We start from the raw sequence: 16,939 nt of genomic DNA, 5'->3' as shown, positions 1-16,939 counted from the left end.
AGAGAGAGATTGCGCCGCCCTATGGGATCTCCAATCACGGCCGGTTGTGATACAGCCTGGAATCGAACCAGAGTGTCTGTAGTGACGCCTCTAGCGCTGGAATGCGTCCTTAGACGCAGCGCCACTCAGGAGCCCGAGTTAAACATAACTTTTTATTTTTGAATTTCAATTATCAAATTAAAATCAGACTTTTTCCTAGTTTGAGTTTATCAGTTTCGGTCCAGGGGGGTAAAGGTGATGTTTGACAACAAGGACTGCATTCCGAAGTCATATATAGGCGAATAAATTGACTTCTACTGCTCTAGATGATGCATCATGGGTGAATAAAACTTTATTAAAAACATTAGAGTTTTTACAGGAACTTAAAAGTGTTATGGTAATGAGATGTAGTTTTTACAGGGACGTGAAAAAGTGTTATGGTAATGAGACATGTCCACAGACATTGTTGTACGTATACTGTTTACAGTTTAATAAAACTTAAAGTAGTATAGCATTTTAATGATTTTATAGACAAAACACAGCAACATCATTTTTAAATAATTGATCCAAGAATTCAATCACGATGCATTTCTTTATGAGAATTTGGGGGTAAAAATGTATAATAAAAAAATAAAAAAAATCTGGCTAAAATGTATTTAAAATAAGAAACTTAGACATCTTAGTCCTCAGAATGATAGTTGATTTTTTGCAGATGCATCATGGTTTTGTCACTCAATGTGCTACAGACGTTTTAAAATGGGTTTTCATGAGAATCTCCCATGTACCTTTAGAAGACATTGCTTGTCTTCCAAATCGGGAATTGAGGAAAAACGTTTTACGACAGAATACACCCTTGCTGAACACAACCTTGACATTCCCCCCTTTTCAGTTCTCTCTCTCCTTTCAGAGATCTCTCTCTCTCCTTTCAGAGATCTCTCTCTCTCCTTTCAGAGATCTCTCTCTCTCTTCCTTTCAGAGTTCTCTCTCTCTCTCTCCTCTCTTCTCTCTCTTCAGAGATCTCTCTCTCTCTCTCCTTTCAGAGATCTCTCTCTCTCTCTCCTTTCAGAGATCTCTCTCTCTCTCCTCCTTTCAGAGATCTCTCTCTTTCAGAGATCTCTCTCTTCCTTTCCAGAGATCTCTCTCTCTCTCTCTCTCCTTTCTCAGAGATCTCTCCTCTCTCTCTCCTTTCAGAGATCTCTCTCCCTCTTCCTTTCAGATCTTCTCTCTCTCTCTCTCTCCTTTTAGAGATTCTCTCTCTCTCTCCTTTTAGAGATCTCTCTCTCTCTCCTTTTAGAGATCTCCCTCTCTCCTTTCAGAGATCTCTCTCTCTCTCTCCTTTCAGAGATCTCTCTCTCTCTCCTTTCAGAAGATCTCTCTCTCTCCTTCAGAGATCTCTCTCTCTCTCTCTTCCTTCAGAGATCTCTCTCTCTCTCTCCCTTTCAGAGATTCTTCTCTCTCCTTTCAGATCTCTTCTCTCTCTCTCTCCCTTTTGAGATCTCTCTCTCTCTCTCCTTTTAGAGATCTCTCTCTCTCTCTCCTTTAGAGATCTCTCTCTCTCTCCTTTTAGAGATCTCCCTCTCTCCTTCAGAGATCTCTCTCTCTCTCTCTCCTTTCAGGATCTCTCTTCTCTCCTCTCCTTTCAGAGATCTCTCTCTCTCTCTCTCCTTTCAGATCTCTCTCTCTCTCTCCTTTTAGAGATCTCCCTCTCTCCTTCAGAGATCTCTCTCTCTCTCTCTCCTTTCAGAGATCTCTCTCTCTCTCTCTCCTTTCAGAGATCTCTCTCTCTCTCTCTCCTTCAGAGATCTCTCTCTCTCTCCTTTCAGATTCTCTCTCCCTCCTTTCACTCATACTCCTGTCTTTCTTCAGTCACCGATCCTCTCTGCTATCTCTCCCCTCTTGACTGCAGCAGTGTAACAGTCTGTCTCTTTGTAATGCATGATGCCCGGCTGCCTTTCCTCCAGAAGCTCCCTCCAGATAAGCACATTGACTTCACTCACTGGCATCAGTGACTTGCCAAGTTGCCAATTCTCCCTCTACCCCGCCTCATTCTTTCTCTCTCTCTCTCCCCCTCCTTTCTTCTTCTTCTTTCTTCCCCCTCTTTCTTTTGCAGACAGACCCCCCCCCCCACCCATCGTAACCATGGTTATCATGTTTCCAGGGACACAGTTAAAGGAAATCTCCACCCAAAACTGTATGTTGGCATTGTTATTTTAGTCCATTGTGATAGTCCAAAATATTTTGCATGTCAGCAATCAAGTTTTCGAGATATCACTTTCGAAATACAGCCGCTATGATGCATATTGCATCATATGATGCTGCGTTTTACACACACACAACACACACACACACACACACCAACCACACACACACACACACACACACACAACACACCAGCAACTGTAATGTTAGGAGAAAGAGGGGGGAGAAAGGGAGAGACAAAGAGGAGGAGAGTTGGCAACTTGGCAAGTCACTGATGCCAGTGAGTGAAGTCAATGTGGATATCTGGTCTAGGTTAGAGAGAGGTTCATGACTGTTTACTCAGACCCTTGGTCCTCTAGTAAGAGGAGAGGTAGGGGTGGGAGAAGGGAGAGAGGGGAGGAGGGGAAGAAGAGGAAGGGGGGAGAAGAGGAAGGGAGGGTGGGGGAGAAGAGGGGGGAGAGGAGAGGGAAGAAGAGGGGTGGGAGGGATAGAGGAGATGGGGGAGGGGAGAGAGGAAAGGGGACGAAGAGAGATATTGCGGCGATATTGACCTTTTCTAGTCTTGGTTAACGGCCTTTATCGGCTTTGCTGATAATCCCTCTACATAGCAACAACATGCAGATGTACAGTTGAAGTTGGAAGTTTACATACACTTAGGTTGGAGTCATTAAAACTCGTTTTTCAACCACTCACAAATTTCTTGTTAACAAACTCTAGTTTTGGCAAGTCGGTTACACATTACTTTGTGCATGACGCAAGTAATTTTTCCAAAATTGTTTACAGACAGATTATTTCACTGTATCACAATTCCAGTGGGTCAGACGTTTACATACATGAAGTTGACTTTGCCTTTAAACAGCTTGGAAAATTCCAGAAAATGTCATGGCTTTAGAAGCTTCTGATAGGCTAATTGACATAATTTGAGTCAATTGGAGGTGTACCTGTGGATGTATTTCAAGGCCTACCTTCAAACTCAGTGCCTCTTTGTCTGACATCATGGGAAAATCAAAAGAATTCAGCCAAGACCTCAGAATTTTTGACTACCACAAGTCTGGTTCATCCTTGGGAGCAATTTCCAAACGCCTGAAGTACATGTTCATCTGTACAAACAATAGTACACAAGTAGAAATACCATGGGACCAGGCAGCTGCCATACCGCTCAGGAAGGAGACGACTCTCTCTCCTAAAGATGTACGTACTTTGGTGTGAAAAGTGCCAATCAATCCCAGAACAACAGTAAAGGACCGCGTGAAGTTGCTGGAAGAAGCGGGTACAAAAGTATCTATATCCACAGTAAAACGAGTCTATATCGACATAACAAGGAAGAAGCCACTGTTCCAAAACCGCCATAAAAAGCCAAACTACGGTTTGCAACTGTCAATGGGACAAAGATTGTACTTTTTGGAGAAATGTCCTCTGTTCTGATGAGCAAAAATAGAACTGTTTGGCCATAATGACCATCGTTATGTTTGAGGAAAAAGGGGGAGGCTTGCAAGCCGAAGAACACCATCTCAACGTGAAGCAGGGGTGGCGGCATCTGTTGGGGGTGGCAGCATCATGTTGTGGGGTGGCAGCATCATGTTGTGGGGTGCTTTGCTGCAGAGGGACTGGCATGTCACAAAATAGATGGCTCATGAGTTTAGAATTATGTGGATATATTGAAGCAACATCTCAAGACATCAGTCAGGAAGTTAAAGCTTGGTCGGAAATGGGTCTTCCAAATGGACAAGACCCAAGCATACTTCCAAAGTTGTGGCAAAATGGCTGAAGGCAACAACGTCAAGGTATTGGAGTGGCCATCACAAAGCCCTGACCTCTTCCTATAGAACATTTGTGGGCAGAACTGAAAAAGCGTGTGCGAGCAAGGAGGCCTACAACCTGATCAGTTACACCGCTCTCAGGAGATGGGCCAAAATTCACCCAACTTATTGTGGGAAGCTTGTGGAAGGCTACCCAAAACATTTGACCAAGTTAAACAATTTAAAGGCAATGCTACCAAATACTATTTGAGTGTATGTAAACTTCTGACCCATTGGGAATGTGATGAAAGAAATAAAAGCTGAAATAAATCATTCTCTCTACTATTATTCTGACATTTCACATTCTTAAAATTAAGTGGTGATCCTAACTGACCTAGACAGGGAATTGTTACTTGGATTAAATTGTCAGGAATTGTGAAACACTGAGTTTAAATGTATTTGGCTAAGGTGTATGTAAACTTCCGACTTTAACTGTAGGTCTACACTATCGTTCTCACCTACAAACTATGGCAGATTTGAGTCATTCAGACAGAACGTGCATCGTCGTTTCAGCTTTGTTCCTGCGTCCGCTCTCCTTTGTTAGATATTATGCACATTATGGTTTGGTAGGAAATGTTACCACCTTTTGATCTAGCTCTAACAGTAGCAGTAAACGGCACAAGTGATATGAGCAGTGGAGACAGATGTGAAAGTGAGCAGAGTTAGAGCCTTGCTCTATCCAATCGTAGCGGTAGGATCAAGTTACAACCCACCCATTTCTTGACAGATAGTTGAACTAGCCAATCAAATGTCGTCCTGGCAGCTGAGTTGTTTAGAGATGCATCCTGACCTCTGAAAGAAGAAAGAAAATCCTGATCATGGAAAATGACAAAAAATACTAGTTTCATAAGCATCTGTGATCACAAGTCATGACGTTACTTTACGTTGGACCCTTTTTGCATTGAATAGATGTTATTTTATATTGTCAAACTAACAGCAGTGCCTATATGATGTCCTTCCATACAGGACCGCGCTGGACTGGTGCTTCTTTGTAAATGTTGTTGATCAGTAGGCTAATGGAAGTCCCAAATGAAAGACGATGTTTGTAGTCTGTGACATAGACTCCACTGATCAGCTAAAACAAGATCAGTAAGTTGAATATGCCTTCACCTGTATTGTGTGCAGGCCTATGTCATCTTGATTTACCAGGTTATCAAGAGATTTACCATTCAAATACATGTATTACCGCTATGTAGTTAGAATGGTCAAAACTAAGTGAATTGTACTGTTTGATTTTAAAATGGATGCATTAATGTACACATGGCTGTCTCTGGGAAATTTTGTCATTAACATTTTCTAATTTTATGATTTTGAATATCGGCTTAAAATAACGTCCATCTAGCTTCTTGACCCCCAAAAATCGGTATCTGCATCATCCTCAAAGAATCCATAATGGTCTTTCTCAAAACAAACAAAAAAAAATACTGCGTTTTGGTGAACGTACAGCCAACTAGTGCAAATATAATACTGTCAAAACGATACGATATATCGGCAAAATAATATCCCGATTTGTAACGGATCGTCGCTCTTGTTTCATTATTGAAATGAACGATCTTTTTTCGTTTTCGTTTTTTTTTTCTGGTTTCTATTTAGGCAGTTATCATCTTGTCAACTGCCACTGAAATCATAGGTGTTTTGACAATAATTTCTGGCACTATTTTGTTGACGAAATGAATATTGTGTAGAATAGATCAGATTCCTGTAGAATAGATCAGATTCCTGTCGAATAGGGAATCATTTCAACTCTCTACATTACATTTCTATCTGCAGCATTCTGTGTGTTTCAGTACATTGAAAGAACACCCCTGGTCTAAGTTGCTGAGTACGCCCTCCTGTCTCAGTCCTGTCTAGTTGCTGAGTAGCCCTCAGCCCTGGTCCTCAGCCTGGTCTAAATTGCTGAGTACGCCCTCAGCCTGGTCCTCAGCCTGGTCTAAGTTGCTGAGTACGCCCCTCAGCCCTGGTCCTCAGCCCTGGTCTAAGTTGCTGAGTACGCCCTCAGCCCTGGTCCTCAGCTCGGTCTAAGTTGCTGAGTACGCCCCTCAGCCTTGGTCTCAGCCCTGGTCTAAGTTGCTGAGTATGCCCTCAGCCCTGCTCTAGGCTGATAAGGGATTGGGTTCTTCTCTGGCAGCAGCTGTGGGTTGAATCGAGGTCAGAGACAGAACAGTCTGGCAGGACTGTGTGTGTGTGTGTTGGTGTGGTGTGTGTGTGTGTGTGTGTGTGTGTGTGTGTGTGTGTGTGGTGTGTGTGTGTGTGTGTGTGTGTGTGTGTGTGTGTGTGTGTGTGTGTGGTGGTGGTGGCTGCGCTACCCCTGTTGAAGCAGGGGGGTGGTTGTGGTTAAAATCTCAGTGCAGCAGCATATTTCTGGTTGCCTTGGCGGTATTTGGCTGCTGGGGTGAATGATATGGTGGTAAGTATAACTAACCAGAACTATAACTAACCAGTAAAGTATAACTAGCTGATTTAGGCTAACAGGCAAGTAACTGATGCAGTTATGTTGTGGGAAATATGACTGTCCTGCATAATCCATGTGGCCCTGCTGCTAGAACTCCAGGGAGTAGGGACGGTTTCCCTGACCCAGGCTGTGCGTCCCAAATGACACCCTATTCGCCAGCCATATAGTGCATACTTTAGACCAGAGCCCTATTCCCTATAGTGCACTACTTTAAGACCAGAGCCCTATTCCCCATATAGTGCACTACTTTAGACCGAGCCCTATTCCCCATATAGTGCACTACTTTAGACCAGAGCCCTATTCCCCATCTACATATAGTGCACTACTTTAGACCAGAGCCCTATTCCCTATATAGTGCACTACTTTAGACCAGGGCCCTATTCCCTATATAGTGCACTACTTTAGACCAGGGCCCTATTCCCTATATAGTGCACTACTTTAGACCAGGGCCCACTAGGACTATGTAGGAAACAGGCTGGTATTTGGTACTGAACTCCAGATTACTGGTAAACCTTTTCCTGGACCAGAAAACACTGTCAATAGAGATTCTCCATTGGGCATGCTTTCTAACCCAGGAATAGGTTTAATCTGGGTCCAGAGAACTGTCCGTATATAATGCGGTTGAGAGGCATCTAGATTTTCATACAGTCAGACCGTTTCTGTACCGTACGGGGTACAGGAAGTGCACACAAATGGGGAGCTTTTTCAACAAAAATGTTTATACGTACATTTAGGCAACGGGGATCTTCATCCAGGAGGGGGTTGAATATCTCTGCTGTAACCAAGAAGATCTTGACATCTAGCCACTTAGCTAGCGAGTCAGCAAACTGAATACATAGCTGGAACCCTGAGCTGGATATCATTTGACACATCTTAGATTTCTTATAGTTATGCTTTACTTTATATTTAGTTATAAGCAGTGGCGTAGCACGCACCCCCGGAGTAAATGGTGTTGAAAATGACGTTATGTCACTATGGCCGGACAATATATTATAGTATATTTGGAACTCGGGGAGATTAATTAGTTGCCGTTCTTTTGAGAATGCAAACAATCGGATCTTTCATGGCAAGCTAGCGAGGGACRGAGAGAGAGGGGAGGGGCACAGTATAGGCAGGTCGGCCACCGTGCAGTAGGCCTATCTATCGGCAATCAAAAGCTGTATCTCGCAATGGAATGCTCTATTTTGCAATTTCTTGGCTTGCAATGTCTCTCAACTTAAGTGAAGCAGGGCCTATCATCAATGAATAGGTTAGGATATTCTACTCCGAAAACTGAGCACACGCTCCTTGCATCATTAGTAAAGAGAAAGCAGGCGAGCCCTCCCCCCCCAAAGAAAGTTTTCCGATAAACGTTTTTCTTTACGTTAAGGATACCAATTTTGTTTTAAATGTTTTACCGTTTACACCTCTAGTCTTGATAATGGAATGGGAGCGTGAAAGAGGACAGGGATTTTCTGGCGAGCACWACCAGCCTAGACACACTGTCCAAAATACCATGACCTCACACTCAGAATAGCCTACCTGGTTCAATATTTCACAGGCTCTCCGAGCTTGACATTTTGTCTGACAGTGTGTTTTCTCTTTGCGTTGCTGGTTTATTGGACTGGTTGAAATGTGTTCTTTCTCTCTTTTTTCCGGAGAGAGATTCTCTGGTGAGCACTATCGTCCTAAGAGACATGGCTGCATCTAAAATGGTACACTATCCCTATATAGTGCACTACTTTTGACCAGGGGCCCTATGGCGCACCCTATTCCCTAGTGCACTACTTTTGACCAGACCCTATGGAACCCTATTCTTTATATAGTGCACTACTTTTGACCAGGGGCCTATGGCGCACCCTATCCCTAGTGCACTACTTTTGAACAGACCCTATGGAACCCTATTCTTATATAGTGCACTACTTTTGACCACACCCTATTCCTATATAGTGCACTACTTTTGACCAGACCCTATTCCCTATATAGTGCACTACATTTGACCAGAGCCCTATGGCGCACCCTATTCCCTATATAGTGCACTACTTTTGACCACACATTATTCCCTATATAGTGCACTACTTTTGACCAGACCCTATGGCCCTGGGCAAAATTGGTGCATTATAGGGAACGGATGCATTTCGAGACACGATCCTTTTGATATGCAGCAACACATCCTGTTATATCACGACTAACCCACCATCCTGTGATACCTCACGCACACAACATCCGCCCATGGTTAGTGTACTCACGCGGAGCAACCACATCCAACTGGTGATCATCACAACACATCCAGTTACCGGATATTACAAGCTCCTCAGACAAACTAGACCTCTACTCTCGTTCAGAATTATTCACGAGAGCACTCATCCAAGCAGTGACTCCGTATGCTGTCATCAGCAATAACTACGAATCCTATGTTGATCTTTTCTCTAGTTACCTCGGTCATGCAAACACATCCTAGTGATATAGAGTCATTGGATCTAAGACCTATCTACAAATCCGCTATTGATAATTTGTTGCATTCAGGTTTACCAAATTTTCCCCATCTCTCACAGCTCTAAAGCCAATAGCACAATACACCAGCGTCATGAACTACCCATGGCTACCCCCTATACTTATACTCTTGCGTATAGTCGTATAGCAATCCCTAACGTCCCACACAAAAATAATCCTTATAGGGGAAAACGCCTGATCTTGTTTGATCAATGCTTTACCTATATCACATTCCTTAGTTGAATTATTTAGCAGCATACAAACGACTATTCCTCATGTTGAGTAATCCAGGATCCACACTATCCTTCATGAACAAGTAGCCCTTGCAATATTGATCAAACACACGGTCACTATAAGCATAAATAATCAGACCAAACAATACAACTCACAGTAGAAACAATCGATCACTACTTTCTCGGCTAGGCTCCCAAACACATACATGATTTGGGTACTTCCAGCCTAACCGAAGAAATATCCCTTCTTTATTAATCTTTCCGACGCAAAATACCATTACGTTAGAGTGAATATATCCGGACCAATTAACTTCTTAATACTCAGGTGTGCTATTTTCCACCAATGCCACCAACATCACAATACACCTCCAATATGTCCTCCCTATAACAATCAACTCACATTGTGCATTGATCTGTATCTGCAGCTTAAAAGCAACCAAACTGTTTTGAGCTACAATCCCAATAAAGGATCTGGACATATGATCCGAGGAGCAAGAGATCAAGATAACCGAAACAAAAAAACCCCTAGACCTGACATCCTCCTATAGTCCATGCACTCTATCGCACATGCCACTCAATCTTGCGTCCTTCGACAATTTTTGATCTAATGTCTAAACACTGTTCCATTCCGAATACTTCACTTATCCAGCGAGCTAACTAATGCGTTCAGTGTAACCAATTTCCGCCAATGCTAGCATCAACAAGATTCCATAATCTTACCAATTATCTTACTTAATCTCCTAATGCCAGTAAATTGAATTTTTCATCCTGAATGCCCCGGAAATATCAGACCTTGAACCTAAATTTTCCCACTCACAGTCTAATGTTACAATTTATCCAAGCCTTATTTCATAACAAAATGAATCCAAATCCGATTATTGTCCCCTCAAATCTACACCACAATACCCATTTTAATGACGATATTCCAAAAGTCAGAACCTTTGATCCCGAGCAACACATCCTGCGCCCACATTAGCTTGGCGTGTACTATATAGTGGTCAAGTCGTCCACAATTTAAGAAGAATTGAACTTGGTCCCACCACTGATGTCTTTCTGAAGCCGCTCTGGAGAACAGGAATATTCAATTTCATGGATCTCTATTAAACTTTTAAGTATTTCTAACGTCGAATCTAGAATCTCTCCACAGTCACTGCTCTCGCCACAGACATCCCACAGCATTTCATGCTCTGCGCCACCATCCAAGTGTCTATCACCTGCGTAGTGGATGTGCCATTAAGTTTCCTCGCAACGTGGACGTCCTGGTGGCATTTAGGCATGTTGAACCTTATGCAATACCTTAGTGCATAGGCGTTCCATGTCTGGCCTAATATCTACAATGCAAATATAAGGACCTGAAATTTGGGAGATTGTAAGCTTCTAGTAGATGTTGTCTCTGAAAGTGATCTCGTCTAACTACAACCCATCACCGAGGAACAACTGGGAGGACCTCTGTCTATGACCTACGCCAATCCGAGGTTCTTGAGTTCACCCTTCCGTGGACCCCGGCTTCTCCCTGACCTCGCTCAGATTCCTGTGGAACCAGTGCCCTCTCGTAGGGAATGACAGTCTTAAGTTGCTCTGCCATAATCCTCTCTCCAATTTAAGTACTGATGGATGCTCACCATCTCTGGACATTCAAATGGCGGCCAGATCATTGTACTCCCCATCATCTTGTCTTCGATCCGACCACTCCCTGCCTCTTTGAAGTTATCTACTGCATTCCTTCGATACCTTCATGAGCATGGCTATTATTAAGCATCTGATCATGCCAACCTGCCACGACCTGATGGCGACCTTAGTAGTGGACCACGACGGAGCAACGTGGCGTATTTCAAACTGTAATGGCGCATATATCCACTGAACTTACAAGGCGTGATTCCAAGAGTCCAACAAGTTGATAGAAAAGTATCATCAAGATGCGAAATGACTACCTCATGTAGAGTTAGAAAATACTATACACCAGGTAGCGCCACATTTTTATGGAACCCTGGCAACCAATAGAAACCCTATCCTATCTATCGATGCTTACAGTCAAATACCTAATATGTTTTAAATGTAACTTTATTTAAGACATAGGCAGTTCAGATAGAACCAATTCTTATATAACAATTGACTGGCCATACCGGGCGAACCATTTAAGGAATTAACAGCCTATGTCAGGGGCAACACGACAGATTTTGTTTACCTGTGTCACACAACTCGCGGGATTGCATGAACTTACCGTGTCCACACGTCATGCCACTACTTAGGCTGACCTGCACTCACTATAGCCTATCGTTGAACACTGCAACTCTTTAAACTGAAGCTAACAAAACATTAGAAAACCAACAGGTCTAAAACAGACGAACTATGGGGCCATTCCATATGTGACAGAGCATAACCATTTCTGTCAAACTTAGATTCCCCTTCTTTCTAACGACAACTAGATGTGTCTGCTAATATCACTGACTGTGTGATTAGGTGTGTTGCTCGATAATCACTCTTCATAAAGCATGTTGTGGATATCCACTTAGATGTGGTTCAGCTACAATAACCAATCCCATGAGTGTTATGATTCAGCCACAGTGCTACATCCTAGTATGACACCTAGTTAGATAGCATCCTCACTCCTGCTTGATTATCACCAGGAATGTGTATCTGAGCACTGAAATATCACACGAGACATGATGCGCTTTGCAGCTTGAGTATATCCAAGCTCAAACGAGATATTTTAGTTGCTGATATCAGCATATACCAGACAAATAGTACGAGTTGCCTGTATAGTATATCATAGCAGCAATAGGGATCAGTGACATTTCCTAGTATATCTGAGCAAACACATGTCTCATATAACCTTAGGATGTGTTGCTAATGATATTCTCACATCCCAAAGCACAATTTTGCCTGAGTATTGTTCAGCAACAACATCCTAACTCACTATCAGCATAAGAGAATGTGCTTTGGTCATTCCTCAGGACAAACAATCACTAGCTACCCTTGGTAGATCCGGCCTCTTATTGGTATTTCAATGCAAATATCACCTACGAGATGTTTTGTTCCCTGCTGGTGAATTATCCATCCCGGATGGTGGTTCCTAGAATCACCAGGATTTGTTGGCTGATATCACTAGGATGTGTTGCTTGTATCACTAGGAGTGTTCTATATCACTAGGAGTGTTGCTGATATCACTAGGATGTGTGCCTGATATCACTAGGATGTTGTTGATATCCTAGAGTGTGCAATTGACTAGAGTGTTGCTAATTGACTTAGGCATGTTTGCTTATTTTGACTAGGATGTGTTGCTAATTTACTTAGATGTGTTGCTGATATCACTAGGATGTGCTTGCTATATTCACCTAGGATGTGTTTCTGTATCACTAGATGTGTTCTGATATCACTAGGAGTGTTGCTATATCACTTAGGATGTGTGTGCTGATATCACTAGATGTGTTGCTGATATCACTAGGATGTGTGCTGATACTCACTAGATTGTGGTGCTATATCCACTACGGATGTCTGTTGCTGATATCACCAGGATTGTTGCTGATATCACCAGATGTGTCTGCTGATATCACCAGGATGTGTTGCTGATATCACTAGGATGTTGTTGCTGATATCATCTAGGATTGTTGCTATATTTCACTAGATGTGTTGCTGATATCACGAGAATCAATCATATCATTTTATTTATAAGCCCTTCGTACATCAGCTAATATCTCGATCGAAGTGCTTGTACAGACAACCCAGCCTAAAACCCCCAAACAGCTAGTTAATGCAGGTGTTTAGGAAACAACGGATGTGTTGCTGATTCACTAATATCACTAGGATGTTGTTCTTATACATCAGGATGTTTGAATAGTTGCTAATTGTGCTAGATGTGATTGAGCTAGATGACTAATGTGTGCTGAATTGATAGGATGTGTGTCTAGATTATGAAACATCGATGCTGTTGCTAATTTGACAGGATGATGTTGCTACTATCACTAGGCATGTGTTGACTCGGATATCAAGATGGTGTGTGCTGATATCACTGAGATGTGTGCTGATATCACTAGGATGTGTTGCTGATATCACAGATGGTTGCTAATTGACAGGATGTGTTGCTGATATCACTAGGATGTGTTGTGATAATCACTACGATGTTGCTGATATCACTATCGATGTGTGTGCTGATATCACCAGGATATGTTGCTGATAATCACTAGATGTGTTGCTGATATCACTAGGATGTGTTGCTGTATATCACTAGTATGTGATGCTATATCACAGGATTGTTCTGATATCACTAGGATGTGTTGCTTATATCACTAGATGTGTTGCTGATATCACTAGGATTGTTGCTGATATCAACTAGATGTTTGCTGATATCACTAGGACGTGTGATGCTTGCAAATCACTTAGTGAATAGGTGTTGCTGATATCACTAGGATGTGTTGCTGATATCACTAGATGTGACATTGGATGGTTCTGATATATCACTAGAGTGTTGCCTGATATCACGTAGGCATGCTGTTGCTGATATTCACAGGAATGTTGCAAATGATATCACAGGATGTGTTGCTTGATATCTACCATGGATGTCGTTGCCTGATATCACCAGGAGTGTTGGCATGATCAACCAGATGCTGTTGCTGATATCACTAGGATGTGTTGCTGATATCACTAGGATGTGTTGCTGATATCACTAGGATGTGTTGCTGATATCACTAGGATGTGTTGCTGATATCACTCGGATGTGTTGCTGATGTCACTCGGATGTGTTGCTGATGTCACTCGGATGTGTTGCTGATGTCACTCGGATGTGTTGCTGATGTCACTCGGATGTGTTGCTGATGTCAGTAGGATGTGTTGCTGATGTCAGTAGGATGTGTTGCTGATGTCACTAGGGTGTGTCGCTGATATCACTCGGGTGTGTCGCTGATATCACTAGGGTGTGTCGCTGATATCACTAGGGTGTGTCGCTGATATCACTCGGATGTGTTGCTATTTGACTAGGATTGTGCATTTGGCTTCTGGACAACGAAATAAAGTTGATATGAAAACCAATAGAACAGGAGAGAAATACTTAATGGAACCAGGAAGTCTTTATAGAATAATTGCCTCCAGGTTTCTATTAATAATGGTAAAGGCTCATTTGAAGCAAGTTAAGACATGTCTCATTATTTGAAGTAAAGTAAATTGTTCAGGTTTTAAACAATTCTACTGCCTCAACCTCACATTGTAAAGTGGTGGGTGAAGCGCTGATGTCCTGCCTACCGTGGACTATAGCCTATGCACCTGAATGTCGAATGGGAAGCATGCTTGAATTACGAGTTGAGATCGAGAACTAAAAATAGCTCTTCTTTGTCGTGACTCGCGGCAATCAACGATTTCTAACATGCGATCCCATTTAGAATTGTTTTTTGTTTGCGCAACGACTGGGTTTTCAAAGCGCATGTTTTCACTCCCAGTACCAGCGTTTTGAGGAGCTGCTGTCACGCTGTCTGACAGGTGATAGGCTATTCCGTTCCTCAAACTATGTTCTGTATGCTGTGCACTGTGGGTAAATAAGATGCATGACGACTAAAGAAAATACACACTTYAATTTAATTCCACAAAATTATGCAAATTGACCTATAGACTGGTATGCATGACTAGTCAAATATATTTTTGGCTGTTAACCGATTAATGGTTAACTGTTAGCATCCTTACACCCTAGGAGTACTGATCTGGGAGTATGACTCTCTCTAAGTCTCTNGTCTCTGTGTGTCTCTCTGTCTCTGTGTAGGAGTACTGATCTGGGAGTATGACTCTCTCTAAGTCTCTGTGTCTCTCTCTGTCTCTGTGTAGGAGTACTGAGCTGGGAGTATGACTCTCTCTAAGTCTCTGTGTGTCTCTCTGTGTAGGAGTACTGAGCTGGGAGTATGGCTCTCTCTAAGTCTCGAGCGGCCGATGGGAAGATCACCTACCCTCCGGGGGTCAAGGAGATCTCCAGCAACATCTCCAAGGAGGAGATGGTCCGCCGACTCAAGGTCAGTAATGTCTCTATTTATTAGCCCTACCACAGCCCTATAGCCAGGACTGTTCAATGGAAGGCCTAAATACTTTTTTGGTTTTCATCTCCTTCTAATCAGGGACTAATTCAGACCTGGGACACGAGATGAGTGCAATTAGATACTAAGGGGAAGAAAAAAAACAAGTGTTCTGGCAATTGAACAGCCCTGCTATAGCCCTACATTATGATTATTATTATTATACCGTGTATTATGATACTCGAGTCCCGCAAGGATGTGTTCTTGGACCTCCTTTTTTTTCAGTTGAACTGTAGAATTTGTGGCCCATGCTAGACGGACCATGGAGAAGAAGCCCTTATACAGGATACTAAAGATTGACTGTGATTTTATTGTTTGACTACCTGATTGTTTGATGTGTGATGGTGGTGAAGATGTTCATGGACATGGATCAAGACGGGGAGGAAGAGAAGGAGCTTTACCTCAACCTGTCAGTCAATCAATGAATCCACCTCTCTCGCTCTCTCTGTGTGTGTAGATGGTGGTGAAAACGTTCATGGACATGGATCAGGACAGTGAGGAAGAGAAGGAGTTGTACCTGAACCTGGCTCTCCATCTGGCGTCTGACTTTTTCCTGAAGCACCCTGACAAGGACGTTCGCCTCCTAGTGGCCTGCTGCTTGGCCGACATTTTCAGGATCTACGCCCCAGAGGCCCCCTACACATCACCTGATAAACTGAAGGTAACTTCTCCATACATATCACCTGACAAACTGAAGAGAACCTCGATATCACTAGGATGATTCCACCAAATATATTTGGTCTCGATTGTTCTGGCAATTTTCACATAGAAACTTCATTGGGAGGAAGGATGTTTGAAGTGCTTTTTACATTTGCTTTTTAAACCCCCCCCCCTTTTTTTTTATCATGACGAAAGTGTCTGTTTTTAGGCCCTTTTAGACCTATACATGTAAGACCCTATGAGCTATGAACCAGACATGATACAGACAACACCTTGTTGTCATTATACTCCTCATAGTGTGCTCTAACAAATGGAGTATGAATAGATTTGTTTTAAGCATTCATTTATTCAATATTATAAATGTTAATCTCCAAACTACCCTTATTGATTTTGTTCATTTTAAGACATATTGTTTGGAACAATATACTCTACAAGTACATCACATGTGTGGCTCTCTGGGCTCTCTGCTAATTCTCAAGTTATGATAAATGTTACGCGCATTCATCAACACAGTGAATGGGAAAATGGAGTCAAAGAGAACTCCCTCTGCTGGTGACTTGCTGAATGTGCAATCCTTAAAGGAGTGCTGTGATTGGTTAATGACCTATAGTGTCAATTTCTGTGTATAAACAGGGTCGTATCATTACAAGTACCAGAAAGCCACTCTGGAAATGTTACGTGTTTGAAGAGTATATAGTTATAACCAATATGTTAAAAAAAAAAGACATAAAAGAAGCAAAATCAAAAGGGTTGTTTTGAGGCGATTTTTTTGATGTTGAATAAATTAATGTGTATTTCAGAATCTATACATACTCCATATGTTAGAGCACACAATAAGGAGTATGACGTGTAACTTTTTTTTCAACTAGGCAAGTCGGTTAAGAACAAATTGTTATTCTTACTATGATTGCCTACACCCAGCCAAACCCAGACGATGCCAGACCAATTGGGACTCCCAATCACAGCCGGATGTGATTCAGCCTGGATTCGAACCAGGGACTGTAGTGACGCCTCTTGCACTGAGATGCAGCGTCTTAGACCGCTGCGCCACTCGGGAGCTTCGAGCCTGAATGATACTAGGGCTGACCACATGTT

At 42.5% G+C, this 16,939-nt stretch overlaps 1 protein-coding gene across 1 annotated transcript in view; it reads left to right on the top strand.

Annotated features, from left to right (window-relative positions):
• LOC112071966 (sister chromatid cohesion protein PDS5 homolog B-like) overlaps window positions 1–16,939 on the top strand; it is a 97,663-nt gene that overhangs the window by 28,577 nt on the left and 52,147 nt on the right. Inside the window, 2 exon segments of the mRNA XM_070439582.1 lie at window positions 14,999–15,124; window positions 15,642–15,845. Of these exon segments, the coding sequence (XP_070295683.1) occupies window positions 15,017–15,124; window positions 15,642–15,845 (312 nt within the window). The 5' untranslated portion in view covers window positions 14,999–15,016.

The sequence above is a fragment of the Salvelinus sp. IW2-2015 genome, unplaced genomic scaffold, assembly GCF_002910315.2.
Source record: "Salvelinus sp. IW2-2015 unplaced genomic scaffold, ASM291031v2 Un_scaffold1786, whole genome shotgun sequence".
NCBI classification, from domain to species: Eukaryota; Metazoa; Chordata; class Actinopteri; order Salmoniformes; family Salmonidae; genus Salvelinus; species Salvelinus sp. IW2-2015.
This window is presented reverse-complemented; position numbering and strand designations above follow the sequence as displayed.